This window comes from Heterodontus francisci, chromosome 36 (genome assembly GCF_036365525.1).
Source record: "Heterodontus francisci isolate sHetFra1 chromosome 36, sHetFra1.hap1, whole genome shotgun sequence".
Taxonomy (NCBI): Eukaryota; Metazoa; Chordata; class Chondrichthyes; order Heterodontiformes; family Heterodontidae; genus Heterodontus; species Heterodontus francisci.
The window spans coordinates 47,938,289-47,965,816 of NC_090406.1; the positions used below are offsets into that span (position 1 = coordinate 47,938,289).

Sequence of the window (27,528 nt, forward strand, 5' to 3'; positions counted from 1 at the left end):
ACTAGAGGAATTATGAAGCAGCATTACAGCAAAGATTATACAGAACCAGAAGAACCATTGCCAGGCACTTGAGGAGCCAATGCCTGGGAATCTATTGCATCGCACCAATGAAATGATCACATGGCACCATTGCAACCTTGCAGTTTTTTTTTGTTTGATCACTTCCTTTTTGTATATGGAGTATTATAAGTATTGATAATGCATCACTTTATACTGCACAGTGCCAGGGATGTAGTGAAATCAGCCACACCCAGAGCTGGGTAGAGGGGCCTGGTGAATGTTTGCTCCTGGAAGCTGTGTAACAGCGTTAGTTTCCTGTCAGACACACTGTAAAACGAGATTATTCCAGCCTCAAAATCCACGTAGACTCCCACTATGGTGGGCATCTGAACTGTTAGTTTAATAGCATTGTTATCATGCAAGGCTGCAAGGCTCCCTGGCTCTGAGTACAAACACCATGACTCCTTGTTCTGTCCCAGTGAGCACTCTTTACCCTTGCCTTTCCGACTCAGGTTCTCATAACACATCCCAACATCCCACCGACGGCGATCTCCTCCGACCTCCACTTCCCAGTAGCAGCGGCCGTAGCTCAATCTCTCAGTGCAAAGAATCTGCCACCAGTAGTTGAACCTCTTTGGGCTGTCGGGGTAAGGTTGTTGGCGCTTTGATCCCGATACAGACCGGTTATTGTTGCATAGGACGAGGTGAGGAAATGCTGTGTGGGAATCCAGAGTTGGTGTCTGTCCATCTGTGAATGAAAGCAGTAGCTTGAGTAAACCCCAGCCATTCACCCCAGGAAAGGGAGCTGTCCAAATGCTTTCAGCGACATTAGAACTCTTGGTTAGAAATATTACATTGAATTTACAGCATAGCAACAGGCAATTCAATGCTGGTGTTTATGCTCCATTCTATTTACTTCATTTTACCCTATTGACAACCTTCTATTCCTTTCTGCCCACGTGCTTATCCCGCTTCCCCTTAAATACATTTATCCTAATCACTTCAACTATTTCAAAGTTTGCAAGTTCAACATTCTCACCACTGAGTGAAATATAGTAAGGTGTGGCCGGAAGACAGTTATTGATTGGATTATGCATCATATATAGGTACTGTATTATAGTGGTTGTTACTGGAATAGTAATCCAGAAGACTAGAGTGATGATCCAGAGATATGAGTTCAAATCTCACCACAGTAGCAGGGGAATTTAAATTCAGAAAATTAAATAAAGCTGGAATAAAACAGTATTAGTAATGGTAATGGTGAAATTACCAGATTATCATTAAAAACCCATCTAGTTCACAATGCCCTTGAGGGAAGGAAATCTGCTGTCATTATCTGGTCTGGCCTACATGTGACTCTAAACCACAACATAGAAATTATAGAACGTTTAAAGCACAGAAGAAGGCCGCTTGTCCCATCGTGTCTGTGCTGGCTGAAAAATGATCCACCCATTCTAATCCCACTTTCCAGCATTTGGTCCGTAGCCCTGCAGATTACGGCACTTGAGGTGCATATCCAGACTCCTTTTGAATGAGTTGAGGCTTTCTGCCTCAGCTACCCTATCAGGCAGTGAGTTCCACACCCCCATCACCCTCTGGGTGAAAATGTTTTTTTCTCAATTCCCCTCTTAATTTTTCTACCAATCACTTTAAATCAATGCCCCTTAGTCACTGACCGCTCTGCTATGGTGAATAGACTCTTCACCTCCACTCTATCCAGGCCCCTCAAAATTTTAGACATTTCAATCAGATCTCCCCTCAGCCTTCTCTGTTCCAAGGAGAACAACCCCAGCCTATCCAATCTTTCCTCATAGCTGCATTTTTCCAGTCCTGGCAACATCCTCGTAAATCTCCTCTGTACCCTCTCTAGTGCAATTACATCCTTTCTGTAATGAGGTGACCAGAACTGCACACAGCACTTAAGTTGTGGCTTAACCAATGAGATATACAGTTCCAGCATAACCTTTCTGCTCTTATATTCTATACCTCGGCTTCCATTCGCCTCCTTAACCACCTTATTGACCTGTCCTGCTACTTTCAGGGATCTGTGGACATTTACTCCAAGTTCCCTCACTTCCTCTACACTTCTCAGTATTTTTCCATTAATTTTGTATTCCTTTGCCTTGTATGACCTCCCTAACACTTCTCCGGGTTGAATTCCATTTTGCACTTTTCTGCCCATCTGACCGGACCATCAATATCTTCCTGCACCTACAGCTATCCTCCTCGCTATCTACCGCATGGCCAATCTTTGTGTTGTCTGCAGACATCTTGATCATGCCCCCTAACTTTATGTCCAAATCGTTAATATATACCACAAAAAGCAGGGGACCCAGTACTGAGCCCTGCAGAACGCCACTGGAAACAGCACTCCAGTCGCTAAAACAGCCATCAACTATTACTCTTTGTTTCCTGCCACTGAGCCAATTTTGTATCCACCTTGCTGCATTTCCCTGGATCCCATGGCAACCAGTCTGCCATGTGGGACCTTGTCAAAAGCCTTGCTAAAATCCATGTAGACCACATCAACTGCACTACCCTCATCTATCTTCCTTGTTACTTCTTCAAAAAATTCGATCAAGTTGGTCAGACAAGATCTTTCCTTAACAAATCCATGTTGACTATCCTTGATTAACCTGTGCCTTTCGAAGTGACAGTTTATCCTGTCTCTCAGAATAGATTCTAATAATTTGCCCACTACTGAGGTTAGACTGACTGGCTTGTAATTATTTGGTCTATCCCTCACTCCCTTTTTAAACAGAGGTACAACGTTAGCAGTTCTCCAATCCTCCGGCACCACACCCGTATCCAGTGAGGACTAAAAATGATGGTCAGACCTTCCGCTATTTCCTCTCTTGCTTCTTTTAAAAGCCTGGGGTACATTTCACCTGGCCCTGGTGATTGATCAACTTTCAAGGATGCTAATCCCATTAATACTTCCTCTCTCCCTATGTTTATCACATCCAATACTTCATACCCCTCTTCCTTAGCTACAATATCTGCATTGCCCCCCTCTTTTGTGAAGACAGACGCAAAATATTCATTAAGAACAACACCAACATCTTCCGTCCCTGCACATAGGTTACCTTTTTGGTCTTTTGTGTGCCCTACTCTCTCCTTGGTTATCCTCTTACTCTTAATGTATTGATAAAACATCTTTGGGTTCACCTTGATTTTGCTTGCCAATATTCTTTCATGCCCTCTCTTAGCTTTCCTAATTTCCTTTTTGATTTCAATACTCCACTTTCTATAATCCTCTCGGCTTTCTGTAGTATTGAGCTCTTGGTGTCAGTCATAACAATCTGGTTGGTTCTTAACTGCGGTCTGAAATGGCCTTGGAAGCCACTCATTTGTATCAAACTGCCATGGAACTATCTAATAATAAAACCGAAAGGACCATCAACCTAGCATCGACCTAGACACTGGACACAACAGTGGTTTAAATGGAGTGGCTCTGGGAATCCTCAACATTGACTCTGAAGTCACATGGACCAGGTCAAACATGGGAAAGGAAACCTTCCTGCCTTCCCTCAGCTGATGAATCAGTACTCCTGCACTTGGAAGATGTACCGAGGGTAACAAGGGCACAGAGTGTAGTCTATGTGGGGGACTTCAATGTCCAACACCAAGAGTGGCTCGGTAACACCACTACTGAGGTGGTGGAACCTAAAGGACAAAGCTGCCAGACTGGGACTGCGGCAGGTGGTGAGAGAACAAATACAAGGGTACAAGGGAAGAACCTACTTGATTTCATTCCTACCAATCTACTTGTCACAGATGCAGCTCTTCATGACAGTATTGGACCACTGCACAGTCCTTGTGGACACAAAGTCCCATCTTCACTCTGAGGACACCCTCTATTATGTGGCACTACCACTGTGCTAAAAGGGATAGATTCAGAACAGCTCAGATATAGCAGCTCAAAATTAGGCATCCATGAGGCGCTATAGGCCATCAGCAGCAGCAGAATTGTATTCCACCACAATCTGTAACCTCATGGCCTGGCATACCCCTCACTCTACCATTACCATCAGGCTAAGGGATTAACTGGCTCAATGAGGAATATAGAACAGCATGCCATGAGCAGCACCAGATGTACCTAAAAATGAGGTGCCAACCTGATGAAACGGCAACATGCAGGGAAAATAGCATGCTATAAGCAAGGCTAATCAATCCCACATCCAGCAAATCAGATCAAAGCTCTGCAGTCCTGTCACATCAAGTCAGATATGGTGATGGACAGTTACATTTCTTCTGCACCCTCTTTAAGACTTTGGCATCCTTCCTAAAGTGTAGTACCCAAAATTGGTCACAGTACCCCAGCTGAATCCTAACCAGTGTCTATAAAGGGTTGGCGTTGCTTCTTTTCTTTTGTAGTCTATGCTTCTATTCACAGAATCACAGAATTGTTACAGTGCAGACGGAGGCCATTCGGCCCATCGTGTCCGCACTGGCTCTCTGAAAGAGCAACTCCCTCAGGTCCATTCCCCTGCCTTCTTCCTTTTCATATAACTGTCTAATTCCCTTTTAAATGCTTCAATTGAACCTGCCTCCACCACATTCTCAGGCACTGCATTCCAAACCTTAACCACTCACTGCGTGAAAAAGTTTTTCCCCATTTACTTTTGCTTCTTTTACCAAATAGTTTAAATCTGTGCCCCCTTGCTCTCAATCCTTTCACGAGTGGGAACAGTTTCTCTCTATCTACTCTGTCCAGACCCCTCATGATTTTGAATACCTCTATCAAATCTCCTCTCAGCCTTCTCTTCTCCAAGGCAAACAGTCCTAACTTCTCCAATCTGTCTTCATAATTGAAATTCCTTATCCCTGGAACTATTCTCGTGAATATTTCTCCAATGTCCTCACGTCTTTCCTGAAGTGCAGCGCGCAGAACTGGACGCAATACTCCAGCTCAGGCTGAACTAGTGTCTTATGCAAGTTCAACATAACTTCCTTGCTCTTGTACTCTATGCCCCTATTAATAAAGCCCAGGCTACTGTATGCTTTATTAACCGCTTTCTCAACCTGTCCTGCCACTTTCAATGACTTAAGCACATATACACCTAGGTCCCTCTACTGCACCCCCTTTAGAATTGCACCATTTATTCTATATTGTCTCTCCATGTTCTTCCTACCAATGTGAATCACTTCACAGTTCTCTGCATTGAACTTCATCTGCCACCTGTCTGCCCGTTCCACCAATTCGTCTATGTCCTTTTGGATCATTGAAGGTAGAAGGGCAGGTTGAGAATGTGGTTAAAAAGGCATAGAGGATCCTGGGTTTAATAGATAAAAACATAGAGTACAAAAGCAAGGAAGTTATGATGAACCTTTATGAAACAATGGTTCAGCCTCAACAACATATATTTAAATAGCACCTTTAACATAATGAAAAGTCCCAAGGCATTTTACAGGAGCATTATAAAACGAAGTATGACACCGAGCCACAAAAGGAGATAATACCAGATGGCAAAAAGCTTGGTCAAATAGGTAAGTTTTAGGGAGTGCCTTAAAGGAGGAAAACGAGGTGTATGGGTATTCACAGTATTCAGAGGTATTCCAAAGCTTGGGGCTTAAGCAACTGAAGGCTTGGCCACCAATAGTGGAGCGATTAAAGTAAGGGATGCACAAGAGGCCAGAATTAGAGGAGCACAGATATTTTAGAGGGTTGTGGGGCTGGAGGAGATTACAGCCATAGGGAGGGGTGAGACCATGGAGGGATTTGAAAACAAGGATGAGAATTTTAAAATCAAGACAGTGAGTGACGAAAAGGCAATGTAGGTCAGCGAGCACAGGGGTGATAGAGGAACGGGACTTGGTGTGAGTTAAGACATGGGCAGCAGAGTTTTGGATGACCTCAGGTTTACGGAGAGTAGAATATAGGAGACCAGCCAGGAGTGTGTTGGAATAGTCAAGTTAGAGGTGACGAAGGCACGAATGAGAGTTTCAGCAGATGAGCTGAGACAGGCAAAGTCAGGCGATATTACAGAGGTGGAAACAGGCAATCTCAGTGATGGCATGAGTATGAGGTAGGAAGCTCATCTCGGGGTCAAATGTGACACGAAGGTTGTGAACAGACTGGCTTAATCTCAGACTGTTGCCAGGGAGAGGAATGAAGTTGGTAGCTAGGGAACAGAGTTTGGAGTGGGGACCAAAAACGATGGTTTCAATCTTCCCAATATTCAATTGGAGGACAGTTCTGCTCATCCAGTACTGGATGTCGGATAATCAGTCTGGTAATTTAACAGTGGAGGAGTTGAGAGAAGTGGTGGAGTATTGTGTCCAATTCTGGGCACTGCACTTTAGGAAGGATGTGAAGGCGTTAGAGAGGGTTTGGACAAGATTTTTGAGAATCTTTTCAGGAATAAGGGACGTCATTACATGGATAGATTGGAGAAGCTGAGGTTGTTCTCCTTAGAAAAGAAGGTTGAGAGGGGATTTGATAGAGGTGTTCAAAATCAGGAGGGGCGAGACAGAGTAGCTGGAGATAAACTGTTCCCATTGGCAGAAGCGTTGAGAACCAGAGGACACCAATTTAAGGTGATTGGTTCTTTTGACAAAGGTGACATGAGGAAAAACCTTTTTATGCAGTGAGTGGTTAAGATCTGGAATGCACTGCCTGAGAGCATGGTGGAGGCAGATTCTATTGTGGTTTTCAAAGTAAATTGGATAAGCACTTGAAAATAAAATTGCAAGGCTACAGAGAAAGGGCAGAGGAGTGGTAATAGTTGAGTTGTTTTTGCAGAGAGCCGACACAGCCGAATGGCCTCCTTCTGTGCTGTAACCATTGTATGATTCTATTCTATAAGCAACTAACGGGAGGAGGAGGCTGCATGACCATCTTTATCCTCAATGATGGCAGAGTCCAGCACGTGAATGCAAAAGATGAGGCTGAAGCATTTGCAACCATCTTCAGCCAGAACTGCAGAATGGATGACCAATCTCAGCCTCCTCTGTGATTTAAAAAAAAATTCATTTCATGTGATATGGGTGTCGCAAGGCCAGCATTTGATGCCCATCCCTAATTGCCCTTGAGAAGGTGGTAGTGAGCTGCTTTCTTGAACCATTGCCGTCCTTCTGGTGATCCCCACCAGCGCAGATGCCAGTCTTCACCCACTTCGATTCCCTCCATATGATATCAAGGAAAAGCTGAGCTCACTGGATAGAGCAAAGACAATGGGCCCTGACAACATCCTGACTGTAGTACTGAAGACTTGTACTCCAGAACTAGCTGCACCTCTAACCAAGCTGTTTCAATACAGCAACAACACTGTACCTGACAAAGTGGAAAATTGCCCTGGTATGTCCTATCCACAATAAAACAGGGCGGCACAGTGGCGCAGTGGTTAGCACCGCAGCCTCACAGCTCCAGGATCCGGGTTCGATTCTGGGTACTGCCTGTGCGGAGTTTGCAAGTTCTCCCTGTGACCGCGTGGGTTTTCGCCGGGTGCTCTGGTTTCCTCCCACAGCCAAAGACTTTCAGGTTGATAGGTAAATTGGCCATTAGAAATTGCCCCTAGAGTAGGTAGGTGGTAGGGAATATGGGATTACTGTAGGGTTAGTATCAATGGGTGGTTGTTGGTCGGCACAGACTCAGTGGGCCAAAGGGCCTGTTTCAGTGCTGTATCTCTAAATAAATAAATCCAATCCGGCCAATTACTGTTCCATCAGTGTGCTCTCAATCATTACCAAATTATGGAAGCTGTCATCAACAGTGCGATCAAGCGACACTTACTCACCAATAACCTGCTCACTGATGCTCAGTTTGTGTTCTGCCAGGACCACTTGGCTCCAGACCTTATTATAGCCTTGATGCAAACATTGATAAAAGAGCTGAATTCCAGAGGTGAGGTGAGAATGACTACCCTTGACATCAAGGCAGCATTTGACCAAGTGTGGCATCAAGGAGCCCAAGCTAAATTGAAGTCAATGGGAATCAGGGAAAACTCTCCACTGGCTGGAGTCATACCTAGCACAAAGGAAGATGGTTGTGTTTATCAGAGGCCAATCAGCTCAGCCCAAAGATATAACTGCAGGTGTTCCTCAGGCCATTGTCCTAGGCCCTTTCATCTTCTGCTACTTCATCAATGACCTTCCTTCAACCATAAAGTCAAAAATGTTCGCTGATGATTGCACAGTATTCAGTTCCATTCGCAACTCCTCAGAATCTGAAGCAGTCCATGCCCACATGCAGCAAGACCTGGAAAACAGGCTTGGGTGTCCAACTGGCAAGTAACATTTGCGCCACACAAGTGCCAGGCAATGACCATCTTGAACAAGAGCATGTCAACCACCTCCCCTTGACATTCAAGAGCTTTACCATCACTTGAATTCCCCCACCATCAACATCCTGGGGCTCACCATTGGCCAGAAATTTAACTGGACCAGCCACGTAAATATTGTGACTATAAGAGCGGGTCAGAGGCTGGGTATTCTTCAGTGAGTAACTTAACTCCTGACCCCCCAAAACCTCTCTACTATCTATAAGGCACAAGTCAGGAGCGTATTGGAAAACTCTCCACTTGTCTGGATGAGCGAAGCTCCAACACTCAAGAATCTGGACACCATCCAGGACAAAGCAGCTCACTTGATCAGCACCCCATCCATTACCTTAAACATTCACTCCTTCCACTACTGGTGGACCTTGGGTGCAGTGTGTAACATCTCCAAGATGCATTGCAGCAATTTGCCAAGGCTTCTGCGGCAGTACCTTTCAAACCCGCAACCTCTACCACCTAGAAGAACAAGGGCCGCAGGCATATGGGAACACCACCACCTGCAAGTTCCCCTCCAAGTCATGCACCACCCTGACTTGGAAATATATCACTGCTCCTTCTTCATTGCTGGGTCAAAATTCTGCAACTTCCTATCTGAAAGCACTTACCTACACCACATAGACTACAGCAGTTCAAGAACGCAGCTCATCACCACCTTCTCAAAGGCAATAAGGGATGGGCAATAAAGGCTGGCGTTGCCAGTGATGCCCACATCTCATGAAGGAGTAAAAGAAAAAGGTACCTTCCTCATCCTGAAACCTGTACATTTTATCAGAGAATATCTTTGAGTGGGATTTCTGTCACGAATTGCTCACCCCCGTATCTATCTTTTGTTTTCACTCACTGCTAAACCTCTTTTTCCAATGAAAGGTCACTGACCTGAAACGTTAACTCTGCTTCTCTCTCCACAGATGCTGCCAGACCTGATGAGTATTTCCAGCACTTTCTGTTTCTATTTCAGATTTCCAGCATCTGCAGTATTTTGCTTTTATTTTAGTGTTTAATTCACTGCCACTTCTCTTCCAGAATGCCTACCTTGAAGAAGTTCTGCTCTTCTCTCCTACGGGATTTTTTGTTTGTCTCTTTTACCTTGTTCACCTTCATTGCTTTCTATTTCCCTCCTGGCGTTTGATAAAGTGTCTACCAAAACTCGTTTTCACAGCGACATCTCCTTCCTCAGCGACTGTCTCCTGCTCCGACTTATTCCATGTGGATTCCAACTGAAGTTCCATCCTTCATATTTTGAATCCACCCAGGATTACAGGGATCTCTGAGAAATACAACATTCCTCAGACTGCCGTTCTCGCCGCATCCTGAGATCCACACTCAGTGCTATGTGCCGCCACATGTACACACTGGACCTCTATCTCCAGAAGCACCGCCTCACCTCATCTCAAAGCTGATCTACTCCGCAGTTTCATTTCATTCTTCATCTTATCCGACACATTAACAAAAAACTTTGTTTCTTCCTTTCAGGTGTTAAGGAATGCAAGCTCCAGCAGCTGATGGGGACTAATACCCTTCCAGATCCTTCTTCCCCTTCACTTCCCTCTGACCCCATCCCTTCTGATCTGACCCCTTGCATTCACTATACCCTCTGACCTTTCCCTCTCTGATGCTGAACGATCGGTACTCAACAGTGACTCAGTTTTATCCCCTTACTGCCCCACCTCAATTAATTTTGCGCTTGGCATGACAATGAGCTCTTTTTCTGTGGCCTTCGCCTCCTGGCTTTTTTGACCAGGAGTCCTCACCCTGACCAGCAGACCCATTCACCCGCCTCCATCATTTTCCCTCTGGCCTCTTACCCGCTCTTGATCTTTTCATTGAGAACTGTCGGCGAGACATTGGCAGTCTCAATTTCTCCACTCCCCTCACTCCCTCTAGCCTGTCTTCCTGCAAACTTGCTGCACTCCGTTCTCTCAGGACTAGCCCCGACATTGTGATCAAATCTACTGACAAAAGGGTGGTGCTCTTGTTGTCTGGCGTACCGACCTCTACCTTGCAAAGGCTGAGCGCCAACTCTCAGACACTTCTTCCGACCTCCCCCTGGACCATGACCAGTCTCTTCCCACCTACATCCGTGACTCTTCTGACGCCCTATGTCATTTTGACAATTTCCAGTTTCCTGGCCCCAACCGCCTCCTCTTCACTATGGATGTCCAATCTCTCTACACCTCCATCCCCCACCAGGACGGTTTGAGGGCTCTCCGCTTCTTCCTTGAACTGAGGTCCATCTCCGACACTTCCCTTCCCTTCTTCAACTTCTCTGTCTCCATCTTTGGGGATAGACTGTCCACTAATATTCATTATAAACCCACTGACTCCCACAGCTAACTCGCATACACTTCCTCATACCCTGCTTCCTGTAAGGACTCCATTCCATTCTCCCAATTTCTCCATCTCTGACAGATCTGCTCTGATGATGCTACCTTGCGCTTCTGTTTTGTCTTCCTTTTTCCTCAACCGAGGATTTCCCCCACCCCCCCCCCAACCCCCACTGTGGTTGACAGGGCCCTCAACCGTGTCTGGCCCATTTCCCCCACTTCTACCCTCATGCCTTCTCCTCTCTCCCAGAACTGCGACAGAGTTCCCTTTGTCCTCACTTTCCACCCCAGCAGCCCCCACATCCAAAGGAGCAACCCCGTCATTTCCACCATCTCCAGCGTGATGCCACCACCAAACACATCTTCCCCTCCCCTCAGCATTCCAAAGGGATCGCTCTCTCCGTGACACCCTGGTCCGCTCCTCCATTACCCCGACACTTTGTCCCCATCTCACGGCACCTTCCCATACAATTGCAGGAGGTGTAATACCTGGCCTCTTACCTCCTCTCTGCTCACTATCCAAGGCCCCAAACACTCCTTTCAGGTGAAGCAGTTCTGATGAAAGGTCACTGACCTGAAACGTTAACTCTGCTTCTTTCTCCACAGATGCTGCCAGACCTGCTGAGTATTTCCAGCACTTTCTGTTTTTATCTCTTTTTCTAACATTCCCTGTTTGTATTTCAAATGTAGAAATATTACATTTTTCTTTCAATTTCTGATTTATCCTGAAATCTTTTTGAACAAACTGTATTTTAAAATCAATCAGTTTTCCTTCAACTCATTTTCTTTTGTCATATGAATACTATTCTGTTATAAAGAATAGGTTATACTCCAGCTGCTATCTTTGTTCACTGAAGATCTTTTAGATCATCCATGAGACCACAACTGTGGACATTGTAGCAACACACATGATGGAGCTCACATTACGTCATGAAAACCCATGGAATACCTCATACAGGATTTGGCAAGAAGGTCTCAAATCATTGAATGCTAAAATATTTCTATCCCAGGAGCTTAAGTGGTAAGTAATTTGGCTTATTGGAATTCCACCAAATGGAACTGAGTGGGGAATGACTGCTATGGACAGCCAGGGCTGCATTTTACAAGCTCGCCGCCAACCTCCAAGATGGCAGCATGCACGCACGGGATTTACTCCGCAGAGCACGGCGGCTCATTTACATGGCCGGGGCAGACCGCTCCCCCCCCCCCCCACCCCCACAATGATGTGGGAGGGGGCAGGCGGTCTGTCTCTGGCAAAGGCGCCCAGTGCACAGGCACCGATGCCATTTTTAAAGGGCTTCCAGCCCTTCCTTTAAAGATACATGATTGTAAAAAAGTAAATAAAGATATCGCGACCCTCTCCCAACGCCCCCCCCCCCCATAACCCATAACCTTAAAATTTATTACTTGCTCTCTTCCCCCCCACCCAGCCCCCCCCCCCGAGAAAACTTACCTTGTGATCCCGGCCTTCCCTCCCCTGCACCAAAGTTCATAAACTATGAACATTACCCCTTCCCACCACCCCCTAGACCAATCAAAAACATTTCATCCTGCCCCCCCCCCCACCCTGAAAACCTACCTGCTCCCCCTCCCAACCAATGTTCCACCTCGGATCTCTGAATGGAGATCCAAAGGCGCAGGAATGCCGGCTGCCACCACCAATATGGCACAGGGACCGACAGCGGGAGCGGGTAAATATTTAATTCATTAGTTTAAATTCATTAACATATTCAAATTGTGATGCTGCTGCTGGGCAGCGGGGGGTGGGGGGGTCGGGTTGCTGCCACAAGGCCTCGCTGCCACCAGCAATATGGGGCCAGGCCTTCCCAGCATCAAGACCCATGGCGGGCCTCTTCCAGAGCCATTTTCTGGGCCCTCTCGCCACGACCCCTGATGTCAGAGGGGCCAATAATATCCAGCCCCTAGTGAGAGCATCAAGCCCTAAGGGTTGAGAAAGCTGTGTTATTTGGTTATGACAGGATAATTTTACAAGCTTATGCTAGCCCTTTCGAGCCTTGCCTACTGTAGGCATACGCTGCTCCCCGATCCTCAGACGCTCTCTGATACATGCTGTACATAGATTGGGCTCCATGCTGGAGCATGAATCCTTTAATCTCTATTGATTAAAGACACAACCTTCTCTGCCTTCCTCCCACCAATGTTTCATTCATATCTGAAGATGGTGGGAACGCCACTGGCATTGTGTGCTCCTTATCCAGGTGCACAGCTGTTTCTATAGATACTTACACATACTGACCAGGAAGCTCCTGCCCAGGGTTGGCTGTGGCCCTGTCACATACTGCTGCTGGACCCATTCTGCTAGCTTTTCCACAACAGTTATACCCACATCAGAGATGGAAGTCAGTGCTATGAATGGTTCAGACGCATCCTTCATTCTGAAGAAGAAAGAAAGAACTTGCATTTATAGTGTCTGTCACAACCTCAGGACGTCCCACAACACTTCACAGCCAATGACTTTCTTTTGAAGTGTGGTCACTGTTGTAATGAAGAAAATGTAGCTGCCAATATGTGCACAGCATCTTCCACAAACAAGGACCAGATAATCTGTTTTAGTGATGTTGATTGAGGGATAAATATTGGTCAGCACACTGGGAGAACTCCCCAGCTGTCTTTCGAATAGTGACAAAGGGTCTTTTACATCTGCCAAAGAGAAGTGATGGAACCTTGACTTAACGTCTCATTTGAAAGATGACACTTCCTACAGAGCAGCACTTCCTCAGAACAACCTGGATTAGGTACTCAACTTGCTAGAGTTGTACTTAAACCCACTTAAACCTTCTGACTCAAGAGAGAGAGCTGCCCATTGATCCACGGCTGACACATAAATCATACAGACTAGGCTTCAATTCCAATCAGTATTGAATCATTTTATCACAGCTGGGCCAGCCTCTGTGTCCCCGGTTTGTGATTGGGTTTACAACTACTTGTATTTATATAACACCTTTAATGTAATAAAGATGCTTCACAGGGTAATTATGAAACAAGATATATACCTGAAGGGGTGGCAGAGGCAGGAACCCTCACAACATTTAAGAAGTATTTAGATGAGCACTTGAAATGCCATAGGCCAAGTGCTGGAAAATGGGATTAGAATAGTTAGGTGCTTGATGGCCAGCACGATGAGCCAAAGGGCCTGTTTCTGTGCTGTATAACTCTTATGACCAAACTACATAAGGCGCTATTAGGGCAGGTGACCAAAAGCTTGGTCAAAGAGGTTATAAGGAGTGTCTTAAAGGAGGAAAATGAGGTGGAGAGGCTTAGAAAGGAAATTCCAGAGCTTAGGGCCTTGGTGGCTGAAGGCACAGCCACCAACAGTGGAGCAATTAAAGTTGGAGATGCTCATGAGACCAGAATTGGATGAGTGCAGATATTTTGGAGGCTTGTAGGGCTGGAGGAGATTACAGAGATAGGGAGGGGCAAGGCCATGGAGGGATTTGAAAACAAGGGTGAGAATTTTTAAATCGAAGCATTGCTTAACTGGGAGCCAGTGTAGGTCAGCAAGCACAGGGTTGCTGGGTGATCGGGATTTGGTACAACTCAGCACACAGGCAGCAGAGTGTTTGATGACGCCAAGTTTACGGAGGACAGACTGAGAGAGGCTGGCCAGGAGTGCATTAGAATAGTCAAGTCTAGAGGTAACAAGGGCATGGATGAGGATTTCAGTAGCAGATGAGCTGAAGGCAAGACAAAGTCAGGCAATGTTACCAACATGGAAATAGTCGGTCCTAGTGATGGCATGGTTGAAAGCTCATCTCAGGGTCAGATATTACACTGAGGTTGCAAACAGTTTGGTTCAACCCCAGACAGTTTTCAGGGAGAGGGATGGAGTTAGTAGCAAGCAATCTGACAATTTAGAGACAGTGGAGGGGTCAAGAGTGGTGGTGGAGAGGAAGAGGTGCGTGCCGTCAGCGTACAGGTGGAAGCTGATGTGTTTTCAGATTATGTCATCAAGAGGCAGCTTGTAGAAGAGAAATAGGAGAGAGCCAAGGCTAGATCCTTGGGGGACAGAGGTAACTGTGCGGGAACAGGAAAAGAAGTCATTGGTGGCAATACTCTAGCTATGAATAGATAAATAAGAATGGAACCAGACGAGAACTAACCACCCAGCTGGATGATAATGGAGAAGTGTTGGAGGAAGATGGTATCATCAACTGTGTCAAAGGCACAGTTTGAGAAGGACATGGAAGGATAGTTTATCTTTGTCATAGTCACATAGGATGTCATTTGTGACTTTGATAAGAGCCGTTCTGGTACTGTGGCGGGAGTGGCAACCTGATTGGAGGGATTCAAATGTGGAATTGTAGGGAAGATGGACACGAATTTGGGAGGCAAGAACATGTTCAAGGACTTTGGAAGGAAAAGTTGGCGATGGGCAGTAGTTTGCAAGGACAGAGGATTCAAGGGTTTATTTGTCGAAGAGAGGGATGATGATAGCATATTTGAAGGAGAGGGGGACAGAACCTGAGGAGAAAACTGTTAACAATGTCAGTTAACATGGGAGCCATGAAAGGAAGTTGGGTGGTCGGTAGTTTCATTGGGAATAGGGTCAAGAAAGAAGGTCTCATGGGCAAGATGAGCTCAGAGAGGACATGAGGGGAGATAGGAGAGAAACTAAAGCAAGAAACAAGTTCCGGGCTATGCCTGGGGGAGCCTTAGAGGAAGTGGAAGAGAATGAAACAGCAGAGGCAGCTGATCGGATGGTCTCAATCTCGATGACAAAGAAATCCATAAGCTCCTCATACTTGTTGGACATGAGGGTGTTGTTGGACATGAGGGTGTTGTTGGACATGAGGATGGAGGAGATGGGGGAGGGGTTTAAAAAGATGGCTTGCAATAGAGAAAAGAAGCGGGGTTACCTTTACATTTCAGGATAATCCTGGAATAGTGCATAGTTTTCGCAGATGAGAAGCAGGGCCTGATTGTACTTTATGTGGTCCAGCCAGATCTAGTCTACATAAGCAGGACTTAAGGGAGTGGAGATGAAGGCAGTACCAGGGGAAACGGCAGGGTGAGAGAGAGTAATGGTTTAAATGCAGACGAGACATCAAAGATGGAGGTCAGGGTGTGGTTGAGCAAATCAGTCGTTGCAGAAATGTTCTGGTGAACAGAGGGCCAAAGGCTAGACAGTTAAGATTTTGAGAATGCAGTTGTAAGTGAATTGGGGGAGAGTTCTTTCCAAGGGCAGACACAGAAGGAAGTAAGGTTTTGAGGGGGAAGCGGGATGTGAGTGGAAAATGATACTAGGGGCTGAGCTTTATGGACCCCTCTGAGGCGGGGGGGTGGGGGGGCATGGAGAATTGTGATGGGTGGCGGGGGATCATAGGAGCAGGAGTAGGCCATTCAGCCCATTGAGCCTGCTCCGCTATTCAATTAGATCATGACTGATCAGCTACCTCAATGCTACTTTCTCGCATTATCCCCATATCCCTTGATGTCATTATTATCCAGATATCTATCAATTTCTGTCTTGAACATGCTCAATGATTGAGCTTCCAAAGCCCTCTGGGGTAGAGAATTCCAAAGATTCATCACCCTCTGAGTGAAGAAATTCCTTCTCATCTCAGTTTTAAATGGCCTACCCCTTATTCTGAGACTATGTCCCCTGGTTCTAGACTCATCAGCCAGGGGAAGCATCCTATCTACATCCACCCTGCCACGCCTTGTAAGAATTTTTAAAGTTTCAATGAGATCACCTCTCATTCTTTGAAACTCTAGAGAATACAGGCCCAGTTTCCTCAATCTCTCCTCATAAGACAATCCCACCATCCTAGGGATTAGTCTGGTGAACCTCCGTTACACTCCCTCTATGGCAAGTATATCCTTCCTTAGATGAGGAGACCAAAACTGTACACAGTACTCCAGGTGCAGTCTCACCAAGGCTCTATACAATTGCAGCACAACTTCTTTACTCCTTGCGATGAAGGCCAACATACCATTTGCCTTCCTAACTGCTTGCTGCACTTGCATGCTAGCTTTTAGTCACTCATGAACAAGGACACCCAGGTGCCTTTGGACAGCAGCACTTCCCAACCTCTCACCGTTTAAGAAATACTCTGTCTTTCTGTTTTTTCTACCAAAGTGGATCACTTCACACTTATTCACATTATAACATCTGCCATGTTCTTGTCTATTCACTTAGCCTGTCCAAGTCCCCTTGAAGCCTCCTTGCATCCTCCTCACAACTTACATTCCCACCTAGCTTTGTGTCATCAGCAAATTTGGAAATATTACATTTGGACCCCACATCCAAATAATTGATATAGATTGTAAACAGTTGTGGCCCAAACACTGATCCTTGTGGTACGCCACTATAACCGCCTGCCATGCTGTGAATGACCCGTTTATTCCTGATCTCTGTTTTCTGTTTGTTAACCAATTTTCAATCCATACCAGCATATTACCCCCAATCCCATGTGCTCTAATATTGTTTACTAACCTGTGTGGGATGTTATCAAAAGCCTTCTGAAAATCCAAATACACCACATCCACTGGTTCTCCTTTATCTATGCTACAAGTAACATCCTCAAAAAACTCCAATAGGTTTGTCAAACATGATTTCCCTTTCATACATCCATGTTAACTCTGCCCAATCATATCATTATTTCCTAAGTATCTAGTTACCACACCCTTTATAATAGATTCTAACATTTTCCCTACCACTGATGTCAAACTAACAGATCTATCGTTCCCTATTTTCTCCCACCCCCCCTCTTTTCTTGTATCGTGGGGTTACATTTGCTACTTTCCAGTCTGCAGGAACCTTTCCAGAACCTATAGAATTTTGAAAGATAATCACCAATGCATCCATTATCTCTGTAGCCACCTCCTTCAATACTCTGGGATGTAGCTCATCTGGTTTAGGCGATTTATCAACTTTCAATCCAGTTATTTTTTTCGACTACTACCTCTTTATTAATACTAATTTCTTTCAGTTCCTCATTTTCAAACGTTCCTTTGTTCCGTAGAATTTGAGAGATTTTCTGTATCTTCCTTCGTGAAGACAGACATGAAGTAATTGTTTAGTTTCTCCCTATTCTCCATTATAAACTCTCCTGTCTCCTGTATTGGACCCACATTATCCTTGCTAATCTTTTCCTTTTCACATACCTAAAGAAGCTTTTACAGTCCGCCTTTATGTTTCTTGTTAGCTCTTCTCTTTTCCCTTTCTTTATCAGTTTCTTGGTCATCTTTTGCTGGATTCTAAATTGGTTCCAATCCTCGGGGCTTATCACTTTTTCTGACAACCTTATAAGCCACTTCCTTTGATCCAATGCAGTCTTTAACTTCTTTTGTTAGCCATGATTGATTCATCTTTCCTCTTCAGTTTTTGTGTCTTAGAGGAAGGTATATTTGTTTTACACCATGTAATACTTCTTTAAATACTAGCCATTGCCTGTCTACTGTCAAATCTATATTTTCCCAATCCACCAAAGCCAATTTGCCCCTCATACTTTCATAGTCGCCTTTGTTCAGATTTAAGACCCTAGTTTCAGAATGAACTATATCACTTTCAAACTTAATGTAAAATTCTATCATTATGGTCACTATTTCCCAAAGGCTCCTTTACCGTAAGGTTATTAATTAGCCCTTTCTCATTACATAATACCGATCCCTAGTTGGTACTTCAACGTACTGCTCCAGAAACCCATCTCGTACACACTCCACAGCATTAGTGCTGATTAGGTTTACCCAGCCTATATGTAAATTGAAGTTGCCCATTATTACTGTATTATCCATGTTAGATGCACCTCTAATTTCCTGATTTATACCATGCTCAACATTACCACTACAGTTTGATGGCCTATAAACAACTCCCACCAATATTTGCTGTTTCTTGGTTCCACCCAAATTGATTCTACATGTTGATCCTTCGATCTAAGATCCTCTCTTACTAATATACTGATCTCATCCCTTATTAAGAGCGCTACCCCACCTCCTTTTCCTTTTTACCTATCCTTCCTAAATGGCAAATATCTTTGAATATTCAGTTCCCAGTCTTGGTCACCCTATAACCAAATCTCTATAATGGCAATTAAATCATACCCATTTTTACCTCTATATGTGCCTTCAAATCATTTATCTTGTTGCGAACGCTGCGTACATTGAGATAGAGTACCATTAACGTTGTATTTTTAACATTATTCTGCATTCTGATCATATTTGATACTTTTGCTTTGCCTGTCTTTGGTTACTACTTTTCTACTGCCAGTTTTGCTTCCCTCCAATCTTCCCTTCCTGCCACATCCAGATTATCAATTCCCTTACTGCTACCTTGCTCTTGTGCCTTCTCCTCTCTAAATTATCAAATCTTCCCTCATTTGATCCTTCGCCCCAACTATTTAGTTTAAAGTGGGTGGAGGGCCCGTTGCCAAGTGATCTTTCCGGGGGCAGGATAGGCCAACGAAGGCCTTCCCACCCAGAGGCCAATTGAGGCCCTTAAATGGCCTATGAATGGCCAATTAAGGGCCTCTGCCCACTGCCGCTGGGATCTTACCAGTGACAGAGGCTGCCTCCGTTATGCAGGGAGGGCGCCTCGTTTTACAAGGCGCCCTCCTTGCGGGCTTGGAGAGGGGGGGGTCCCACTTCCGTGGGCAATCTGTGGCCCACAGAGGACCCCCGCTGGGAGCCACCTCATCCTGGGACCTCCCTCTCCCTGGACTGCATGATCATCCCCTTGCTGGGGCCTTCCGGACTGGCCCAGGTGACCCCGCCTCACCTACCTCTGGTCTGGGGTTCCAGCACACCTGATGGCACTGCCGATACTGCTGAGCTGCCGGCCCTCTGATTGGCCAGCAGCTCATGGAGATGGGCTGCCGGTCTTTAATGGGACTGGGATCCCAGCTTGTGAAACTTTGATGTACAAAGACTGGAGGATCACTCTGGGGGGAAGGGTCGGAAGAGGCCGAGGCAGGGTTTCCCCACCTTTTCGGCCCAGTGCCGGGAGCCCTGCCTCCTGCACAAAACCCAGCCCTAGGAAGCAATCAGCAATGGCCTTATCTGTAATTGATACAATGGGAGTAGTGAGGGCATGTGAGAACAAGGGGATGGCTGTGTATATGGGTTGGGGAGTTTAGACGCAGGGAAAGATTAGGAGAGGATAGGAGGGCAATGAATTCAGAGGAGAGAGAACATGATAAATTGAGATGGAGGTTGGAATCACCTAGGGTGAGAAGTTGCTGAGAGGCTGACGGCGGAAAGCAGTTAACTTGTTGAGAAAAATGGCATGGTACCTGGGTAGGCAGTAGAGAACCATTTAAATGAGCAGTGAAAGGGATGGAATGAGGTGAGATGCTCAAAGAAGGGGAAAGTGCCAGAGGAATAAGAGGATAGACCAAGGTATGATTTGGTTATAAGAACCATTGCTACAGCAAGGCAAATGATGGAAGGTATCGCCAGGCAGGGAAGCCTCATTTATTGGAAGCTGTCATCACCACTCAGCCAAGTTTCCATCAAGGCCATGATGTTGATGCAATCACCCAGAATAAGCTTATGGATTACAAGGGCTTTGTTTGTGAGCGAATGGAAATTCTGGAGCAAGATATGGAGAGAATTGGTGATAGCTGGACCACTGACAGAGTCCACAGGAGCAGTACTGGGAAGAATGAGTTGGACAGAGAGGAATATGGCAAGATCAGCCCCCAGCCAGCGCACTGGGTGGGAAGGTCTGTGAGGGAGTGGGATGGGGCAGTTGGGGTTGGTGCTCGTGAGGAGGCAGCAACAAGTGCCTTGATGGACCCTTTGGAGAATGCCAAGCTGTAGGCTTCTCTCAGAGGCAGCCAAGCCCGCAACAGCACCAAGAGAGTAGAAAAGTCGAGGACTACTGAGGTGTTGGGGTAGGGATTTGGGAAGGCAGAGCACCCAAGAGGGGAGAAATGAAAGGAGGCATAATGACAGGAGAGAAGGGATAAGGAGGGGTAGAGCGAAGAAGTAAAAAGAGGTAGGAAAATGATAACGTGGAAATGGAAGTGCTGGGCTCAGGTGCAGAGCAGCAGCCAAAGTGCACACACAATGGAGAAAACTCAAGTTACATTGTATGGTTACATTACATTAATTAGGATATTACAGAATGGTATTCAGCAATGCCTTGCTGCAAGTGTACATGTTACTTTGAGGGAGGATTAGATTGGGCTTGGCTTTGATCCTCCCCATTGTAGAGCAGACCCTGGACAATCGCCATACATTCACTCACAAATAAGCAAATGTTGAAGGTATTAAACTACAAACATTAGAAATTAATTAAAACAGAATCATGTGTTTTTATTACATTTCAAATTCATTAAAATATTACAGAGGGCAGAATTGTCACAGCGAATTGTATAAAATATGTGGCTCTTACCTGTCGGCCATTGAATTAAGCCCCTGTAATGAAACACACATTGTAAACATTATAAATAACAGTATCAGAACAGGTTTATAAAATATCCTGTCCAGTGATTCAAATAATGTACGTTCCAAAAATTTCACCGTACCCTTTATGAATGTTTATTTTATGTCAAAAACTAGAACTTTGTGTTTCTGAGGAAAATGCAGCCCAGATATATATCGTGTCCCTGACATCCCTTGAGATTCTCCCAATCTCCTACAACTAATGAGGTATTGGCAAAACTGCCAGTCCATCAGTGTTACAGCCTCTACTTAACCATTTACCTCCTTTCTCCGGGTTACAGCCTGCATTTAGCCATTCATTCTCTTTTCAGGTTACAGGCCCACATTTAGCCATTCACTCCCTTTCCTAGATAAAGGCTGGATTTACCCCTTTAACCACTTTTTCCAGAAGTTGAACAGTCTCTGTTTTCTAGGTGCTGAAATTCCAGATGCCTATAGAATCATCCAGAACAGAAGGAGGCCTTGTGGCCCATCTTTCCTTTGTTGGCTTTTTATAAGACCTATCCAAATAGTCCCACTCGCCTTCTCTATCCATTTCCCCTACCCATTTTGCCTTTTCAGGTGTATTTCCAGTTCCTTCTGAAAGCATCTGCTTTCACAACTCTATCAGGCAGTGCATTCCAGAGCAGAACAACTTGCTTCATAAAAAAAACTCTCATCACTGATTCTTTTGCCAATTAACTTAAATCTGTGTCCTCTGCCAGTGGAAAGTTTCTCCTTATATCGAAACCACTCATAATTTTGAACACGTCTGCTAAATTTCTCCTTAACCTTCTCTGCTTTAAGACGAACAATCCCAGTTTCTCTATATCATAAAAATCAATATTTATCAAGCAAGCTTAGAAATGAACATTTTATTGGAATATAGGAATTTACGGTGTTGATGTGGGATTAGTTCCGCCTACTTGACTCCTCACTATCCCTCACTTCCACCTTGCCAGAAACACCTCTAATTGTTTCTTAAACTCACTTATTTCCATCTTACTGCGAACTTCCTAATATTTGTGCCCCATGGGATTCAAATCCTTCATCACATGGAACAATTTGCCTGAATAAATTTTGTTCGTTCCCTTCATAATCCTGAAAACTTCAGTTAGATAATTTTCCAAACTTCTTAACCATAAATTCCTGATATTCCGGTGTACCATCCGAAGCCTGGGACAATGTGACTAAGGCTGTACACCTTGTTCTATATTACTGAATCTAGTATTACCTGAATAAACACAAGCTCTTCATTGTGCTTCAGAAGGTTACTGAGATCAGAAAAAGACATTTCAAAGTCTTTCACTTTCTTTTCCAGTTCGGAGATCTTGCCATCTATCTCTGTAGTCAGATGACTCTGTTCACTTTCCAGGTATCGCAGAACTCGTCTCTCCTCCTTGTCAATGTGCTTTCTCAATGTCTCGTATTTTGCTTTAATTTTCATCTGTACAATTCGTTTCACGCTCTTAAAATGCAGAAGGAGATTGGTCACCAACAAGCACAGATAATTTCTCCTTATTGTTGCACAAATGAGACTGTTACAGATGAGAAAAGTCATGCAATCCTGCCCGTGGGTCAGCGCTTCCCATTTATTTATGGTAGAACCTACTAGAGTAGCACAAATTGTTCTCACCAACTTTTGTCCCCTTTCAACCTCTGCAGAAGGTGTGATTCTCTGCAGAAGTTGTGCAGGGGTGTGATTCCATAGGCAGTGGGCGTCCCTTGGCACTTCACATTCCAGTGAGTGACAGAGGCGTACTGAATAGCAAGCAGCATCATAGCCAAGTCCATCATTGTCACTCAGTGCTCTCCACTTCCTACATGGGTGCTGCACAGCAAGAGAAAGAGGACTTGGCCGGTTTTGCCCTTCCTAAATCGAGTGGGGAATCGAGATCAATCATGCTACCTAGATTAACTAACCCAGCACGGGCCGGGAACAAAACTTCGGTCAGTATGATTCAGCTTTTCCACTGCATGAATTCACTGAGCCCTCAAGGGAGCTAGCACAGCGGTCTGCTTTAGCTGTTGTTTGATAGGCTCCTACCTACCTGTGCATTCCTCTTCTCTTTGTGAAGATCACTCAGAGCTAATTGAACAGCTTCAATGTTAATTCGGATCTTCTGGAGCTGATGTTGCAAATGATTCTAAAGTGAGATCAATAAAGACATTAAAAACATTACGAAGGTCAGGTTGTTCTGATGAAAGGTCAAAGACCTGAAACATTAACTCTCCTTCTCTCTACACAGATGCTGCCAGACCCGCTGAATATTTTCAGCACTTTTTGTTTTTATTTCAGATTTCCAGCATCTGCAGTTTCTGTTTTTGTATTATTGCAGGCTGTTGCAGTCCAGTTGCACAACAATTATTTAAAACTAACCGAAATGCCACAGAACACAAAGGATTGTATTTATTGAAAATCTGTAACAGTTACTGTTAGTGAATAAAATATTTGCCACATCTCCAGTTAGCAGCAGGTGGCTGGCTCCAGGTAAGTCTGAGATACAGAGCGCTGTCGCTAGTTTGCCCACACCCTAACCCGAGGAGCACCCTATACTCTCTCGAGGCTCATGTTGCTACTGCCAATGATTCTGCTATCAACACTTCAAAAGACTCCCTCTTTAACACGCACACATTGTCCTTTAATTTCCCCAATATTCATTGTCATCACTGTGTGTGACACAATGGATCTGAGAGATCAACGGAAGTAGAATATAAATTAAATATAAAAACAAAAATAACCTAAAGTAAACCACAATCAAATAACCAATATATTTATTTCTAGATCAATAAACATGATTGCACTAGACAGGTCATACCTATAATGCCAAGTTACACAACTAACACTGATTTGATAAGAATGATGTGGTTCCGCAGCAGGAAATTAAAAGGATGGAAATAAGACCTGTGCAGCTGCAGATGCCTCGCCATCTTTATCACGCTCTTCCTTAAGGCCGCACTCACACTGCTTAGTAACATTGATGTTCAGCAAATAACACCTACCCTCAGCTCCTTCTCTCCCTCACTGATGCTGCCACAGCTGTGGTCCTTGTGTTTCCCGATTAGAGTGCAGAGAGTGCAGACACACACTTTATCATCCTTACAGTAAATCTTCAGCAGCTCATGGTGCTCTGTGCATTTCCACCGGGACACATCTGCAGTGGGATCTACAAGAACATGGTTTTTAAACACAGTGCTCTCGGTATGGTGTCTGAGGTGTTCAGGGCACATCGAGGCTTCACATTTCAGGCAGGTCTTTACGGCTGGGCGCAGTTTCTCGGTGCAGTAGTTACACAGAACAGCATCCTGGGAGACCTCCAGAGCCAGGTATTTCTGAACTATATTTGCCAGCTTGAAGTTCCCCTCCAGCTCAGGCCTCTCAGTGTATTCTGCTCTACATTCTGGACAGGAGTAAGTGGCAGCGGCCGCGTCATTCCAGGTCTCTTCAATGCAGGTTCGACAGAAACTGTGTTTACAGTCGAGTATCACAGGGTCCGTGTAAATCTCCAGACAAATTGCACAGGTTAATTCCTCCCCTAAAGCCTCCTGGGCTAAACCGGTTGCCATGTTCAAGTCGGAGATCTCAGAAGTGTTCAGCACAATTCTGTTACTGCGATTTGTATAGAACACAACAACAGTGGATCAGCAAAACATCTAATCTTTGATCCCTTGTGTATAAGGGTGTGTAATGGCACCTATTAACAGCACTCCATGGCTATTGTATTGAACTGTGCTGTATTAATACCCAGGATCAGAGAACAGAACATTCACTAATTTACTAGATAGCTGTTTGAGTATTTGTAAAATCAGTGAAATAGTTCGCAATTTTATTGACAGAGCAAGTAAAAGTTAATAGTTATCAAATGTAAATACAATAAATGCTGGAAATACTCAGCATCTGTAAAGAAAGGAAGAATGTTAACTATTCAGGACTAGCCCTTGATCAGAACTGGAGGATATTACATTTACATAGAGCGAGGGCAAGGGGGTAGACCAGAATCACCAAATACATGAGCTGTAAACTGATTGGGTAGAAAACAGGAGATGGTTAACTAACAGAAGCGATGATAGCGTGAGACAAGGAGACACAATGGGAAACATTAAAGAAATACATGATCCAGATTATATGTTAATAATTTAAGTCAGGTTCGCGAAATTAGAGAGGGTGAACATGAAAATCTGGCGAAGTGGAGCAGGCTCCAGTGACCCGGGAGTCTGGTCAACACTAGGGATACAGACAACCTGCTGACAGTGTACCGTTGGGGATCTTCATCTCAAGCAGCAACCCACTCCTTTCTCAACAGCCTACAAATGGGGGGACCCCCATCCCGAGCACTTATTTAAAATGTGTTCTAAGCTGTATGAACTGAACATAGAATTGATTAAAACGCAAGTACTCAAAGAACAAGATATATTAAACAGAGCAGCATTCAGAGTCAGCGTCACAATATAATACAACAACAGGATATGAGCGAACACCTGCCATTTTCCACAGGGTGTTTTCCCCAAAACATCTGTTGGACTGACTGACAGGAAGGCATGTACTTCCAGGAGTGGGGCGTGGTAACTGCTGGGGAGGCACTGTGGGCCACACCCATACAATTATCTTGTGTAACTTGCCCCATTCCAGCTGTCCATCTCCTAATTGGTCCCTTAACTCCTTGCTGCTTACTCTTTTATAGTTCTTCACAGAATCACAGAATTGTTACAGTGCAGAAGAAGGCCATTCAGCCCATCGCGTCTCCACCGGCTCTCCGAAAGAGCAATTCACTCAGTTCCATTCCCCCACCTTCTCCCTGTAACCCTGCACATTCTTCCTCTTCATATAACTGTCTAATTCCCTTTTGAATGCTTCAATTGAACCTGCCTCCACCACACTCTCAGACAGCGCATTCCAGACCTTAACCACTTGCTGTGTGAAAAAGTTTTTCCTCATGTCACTTTTGCTTCTCTTACCAAATACTTTAAATCTGTGCCCTCTCGTTCTTGATCCTTTCACAAGTGGGAACAGTTTCTCTCTATCTACTCTGTCCAGAGACCTTATGATTTTGAATACCTCTATCAAATCACCTCTCAGCCTTCTCTTCTCCAAGGAAAACAGTCCTTACTTCTCCAATCTATCTTCATAACTGAAGTTCCTCATCCCGGAACCATTCTTGTGTACTCTCTCCAATGTCCACACATCTTTCCTAAAGTGCAGCACCCAGAACTGGACACAATACTCTAGCTGAGGCCGAACTAGTGTCTTATATAAGTTCAACGTAACTTCCTTGCTCTTGTAAGCTATGCCCTATTAATAAAGCCCAGGATATTGTGTCAACCTGTCTTGCCACCATCAATGACTTATGTACATATACACTCATGTCCCTCTGCTCTTGCACCCCCTATAGAATTGTACCCTTTATTTTATATTATCTCTCTACGTTCTTCCCATCAAAATGTATCATTTCACATTTCTCTGCATTGAACTTCGTCTGCCACCTGTCTGCCCATTCCAACTTGTCTATGTCCTTTTGAAGTTCTGCACTATCCTCCTCACAGTTCACACTGCTTCCAAGTTTCGTATCATCTGCAAATTTTGGAATTGTGCCCTGTACACCAAGGTCATTAATATATATCAGGAAAAGTAAGGGTCCCAACACTGATCCCTGGGAAACTCCACTGCGAACCTTCCTCCAACCCAAAAAACATCCATTCACCACTACTCTGTGTTTCCTTTCACTCAGCCAATTTCGTATCCATGTTGCTACCGTCCCTTTTATTCCATAGGCTACAAGTTTGCTCACAGGTCTTTTGTGTGGCACTGTATCAAATGCCTTTTGAATGTCCACGTACACCAGATCAACAGCATTGCCCTCATCAACCCTCTCTGTTACCTCCTCAAAAAACTCCCGCAAGTTAGTTAAGCATGATTTTCCCTTAAGAAGTCCATGCTGGCTTTCCTTAATTAACTTGGATTTGTCCATGTGACTATTCATTTTGTCCCAAATTATTTTTTCTAGATGTTTTCCCACCACTGAAGTTAAACTGACTGGCCTGTAGTTGCTCGGCTAATCTTTACACTCTTTTTCGAACAAGGGTGTAACGTTTGCAATTCTCCAGTCCCCTGGCTACCCCCGAGCCAGTGCCTCTGTGACTTCCACCCTCACTTCCCTCAGTATCTCTGGATGCATCTCATCTGGTCCTGGTGCTATATCAACTTTAAGTTCAGACAGCCTATCTAATACGTCCTCCTGATCAATTTTGCATCCTTCTAGTGTCTGACTTACCTCCTCTTTCAACATTGCCTGGGTTGCATCTTCTTTCTTGGTAAAGTCAGATGCAAATATTCATTTAATAACTCAGCTATGCCCTCTGCATCCATGCGTAAATCCCCTTTATGGTCCCTAATCAGTCCAACTCCTCCTTTTACCACCCTTTTACTATTTATATGTCCATAGAAAACTTTGGGATTCCATTTAATGTTAGCTGCCAGTGTCTTTTCATACTCTCTCTTTGCTTCTCATTTGTTTTTTTTCACTTCCCCGCTGAACTTTCTG

At 44.7% G+C, this 27,528-nt stretch overlaps 1 protein-coding gene across 1 annotated transcript; it reads right to left on the reverse strand.

The window, feature by feature from the left end:
* Window positions 1–203: 203 nt before the first annotated feature.
* Window positions 204–24,556, reverse strand: LOC137351418 (E3 ubiquitin/ISG15 ligase TRIM25-like). Its single transcript, XM_068015864.1, has 6 exons — window positions 23,993–24,556; window positions 23,041–23,136; window positions 22,224–22,457; window positions 20,961–20,983; window positions 12,851–12,999; window positions 204–748 (listed from the first exon to the last, which is right to left on the reverse strand). The coding sequence occupies exons 1-6, from the start codon at window positions 24,554–24,556 to the stop codon at window positions 204–206; spliced, it is 1,611 nt and encodes a 536-aa protein (XP_067871965.1).
* Window positions 24,557–27,528: the final 2,972 nt, after the last annotated feature.

Coding starts and splice junctions, on each gene's coding strand:
- LOC137351418 (XM_068015864.1), bottom strand. CDS start 24,556: ATGGCAACCGGTTTAGCCCAGGAGGCTTTAGGGGAGGAATTAACCTGT. Junction 13,000..20,960: donor CTTAATTCAATGGCCGACAG/GTAAGAGCCACA, acceptor TTTCTTCTTCAG/AATGAAGGATGCGTCTGAAC. Junction 749..12,850: donor GAGCTTCCTGGTCAGTATGT/GTAAGTATCTAT, acceptor TTTCATTCACAG/ATGGACAGACACCAACTCTG.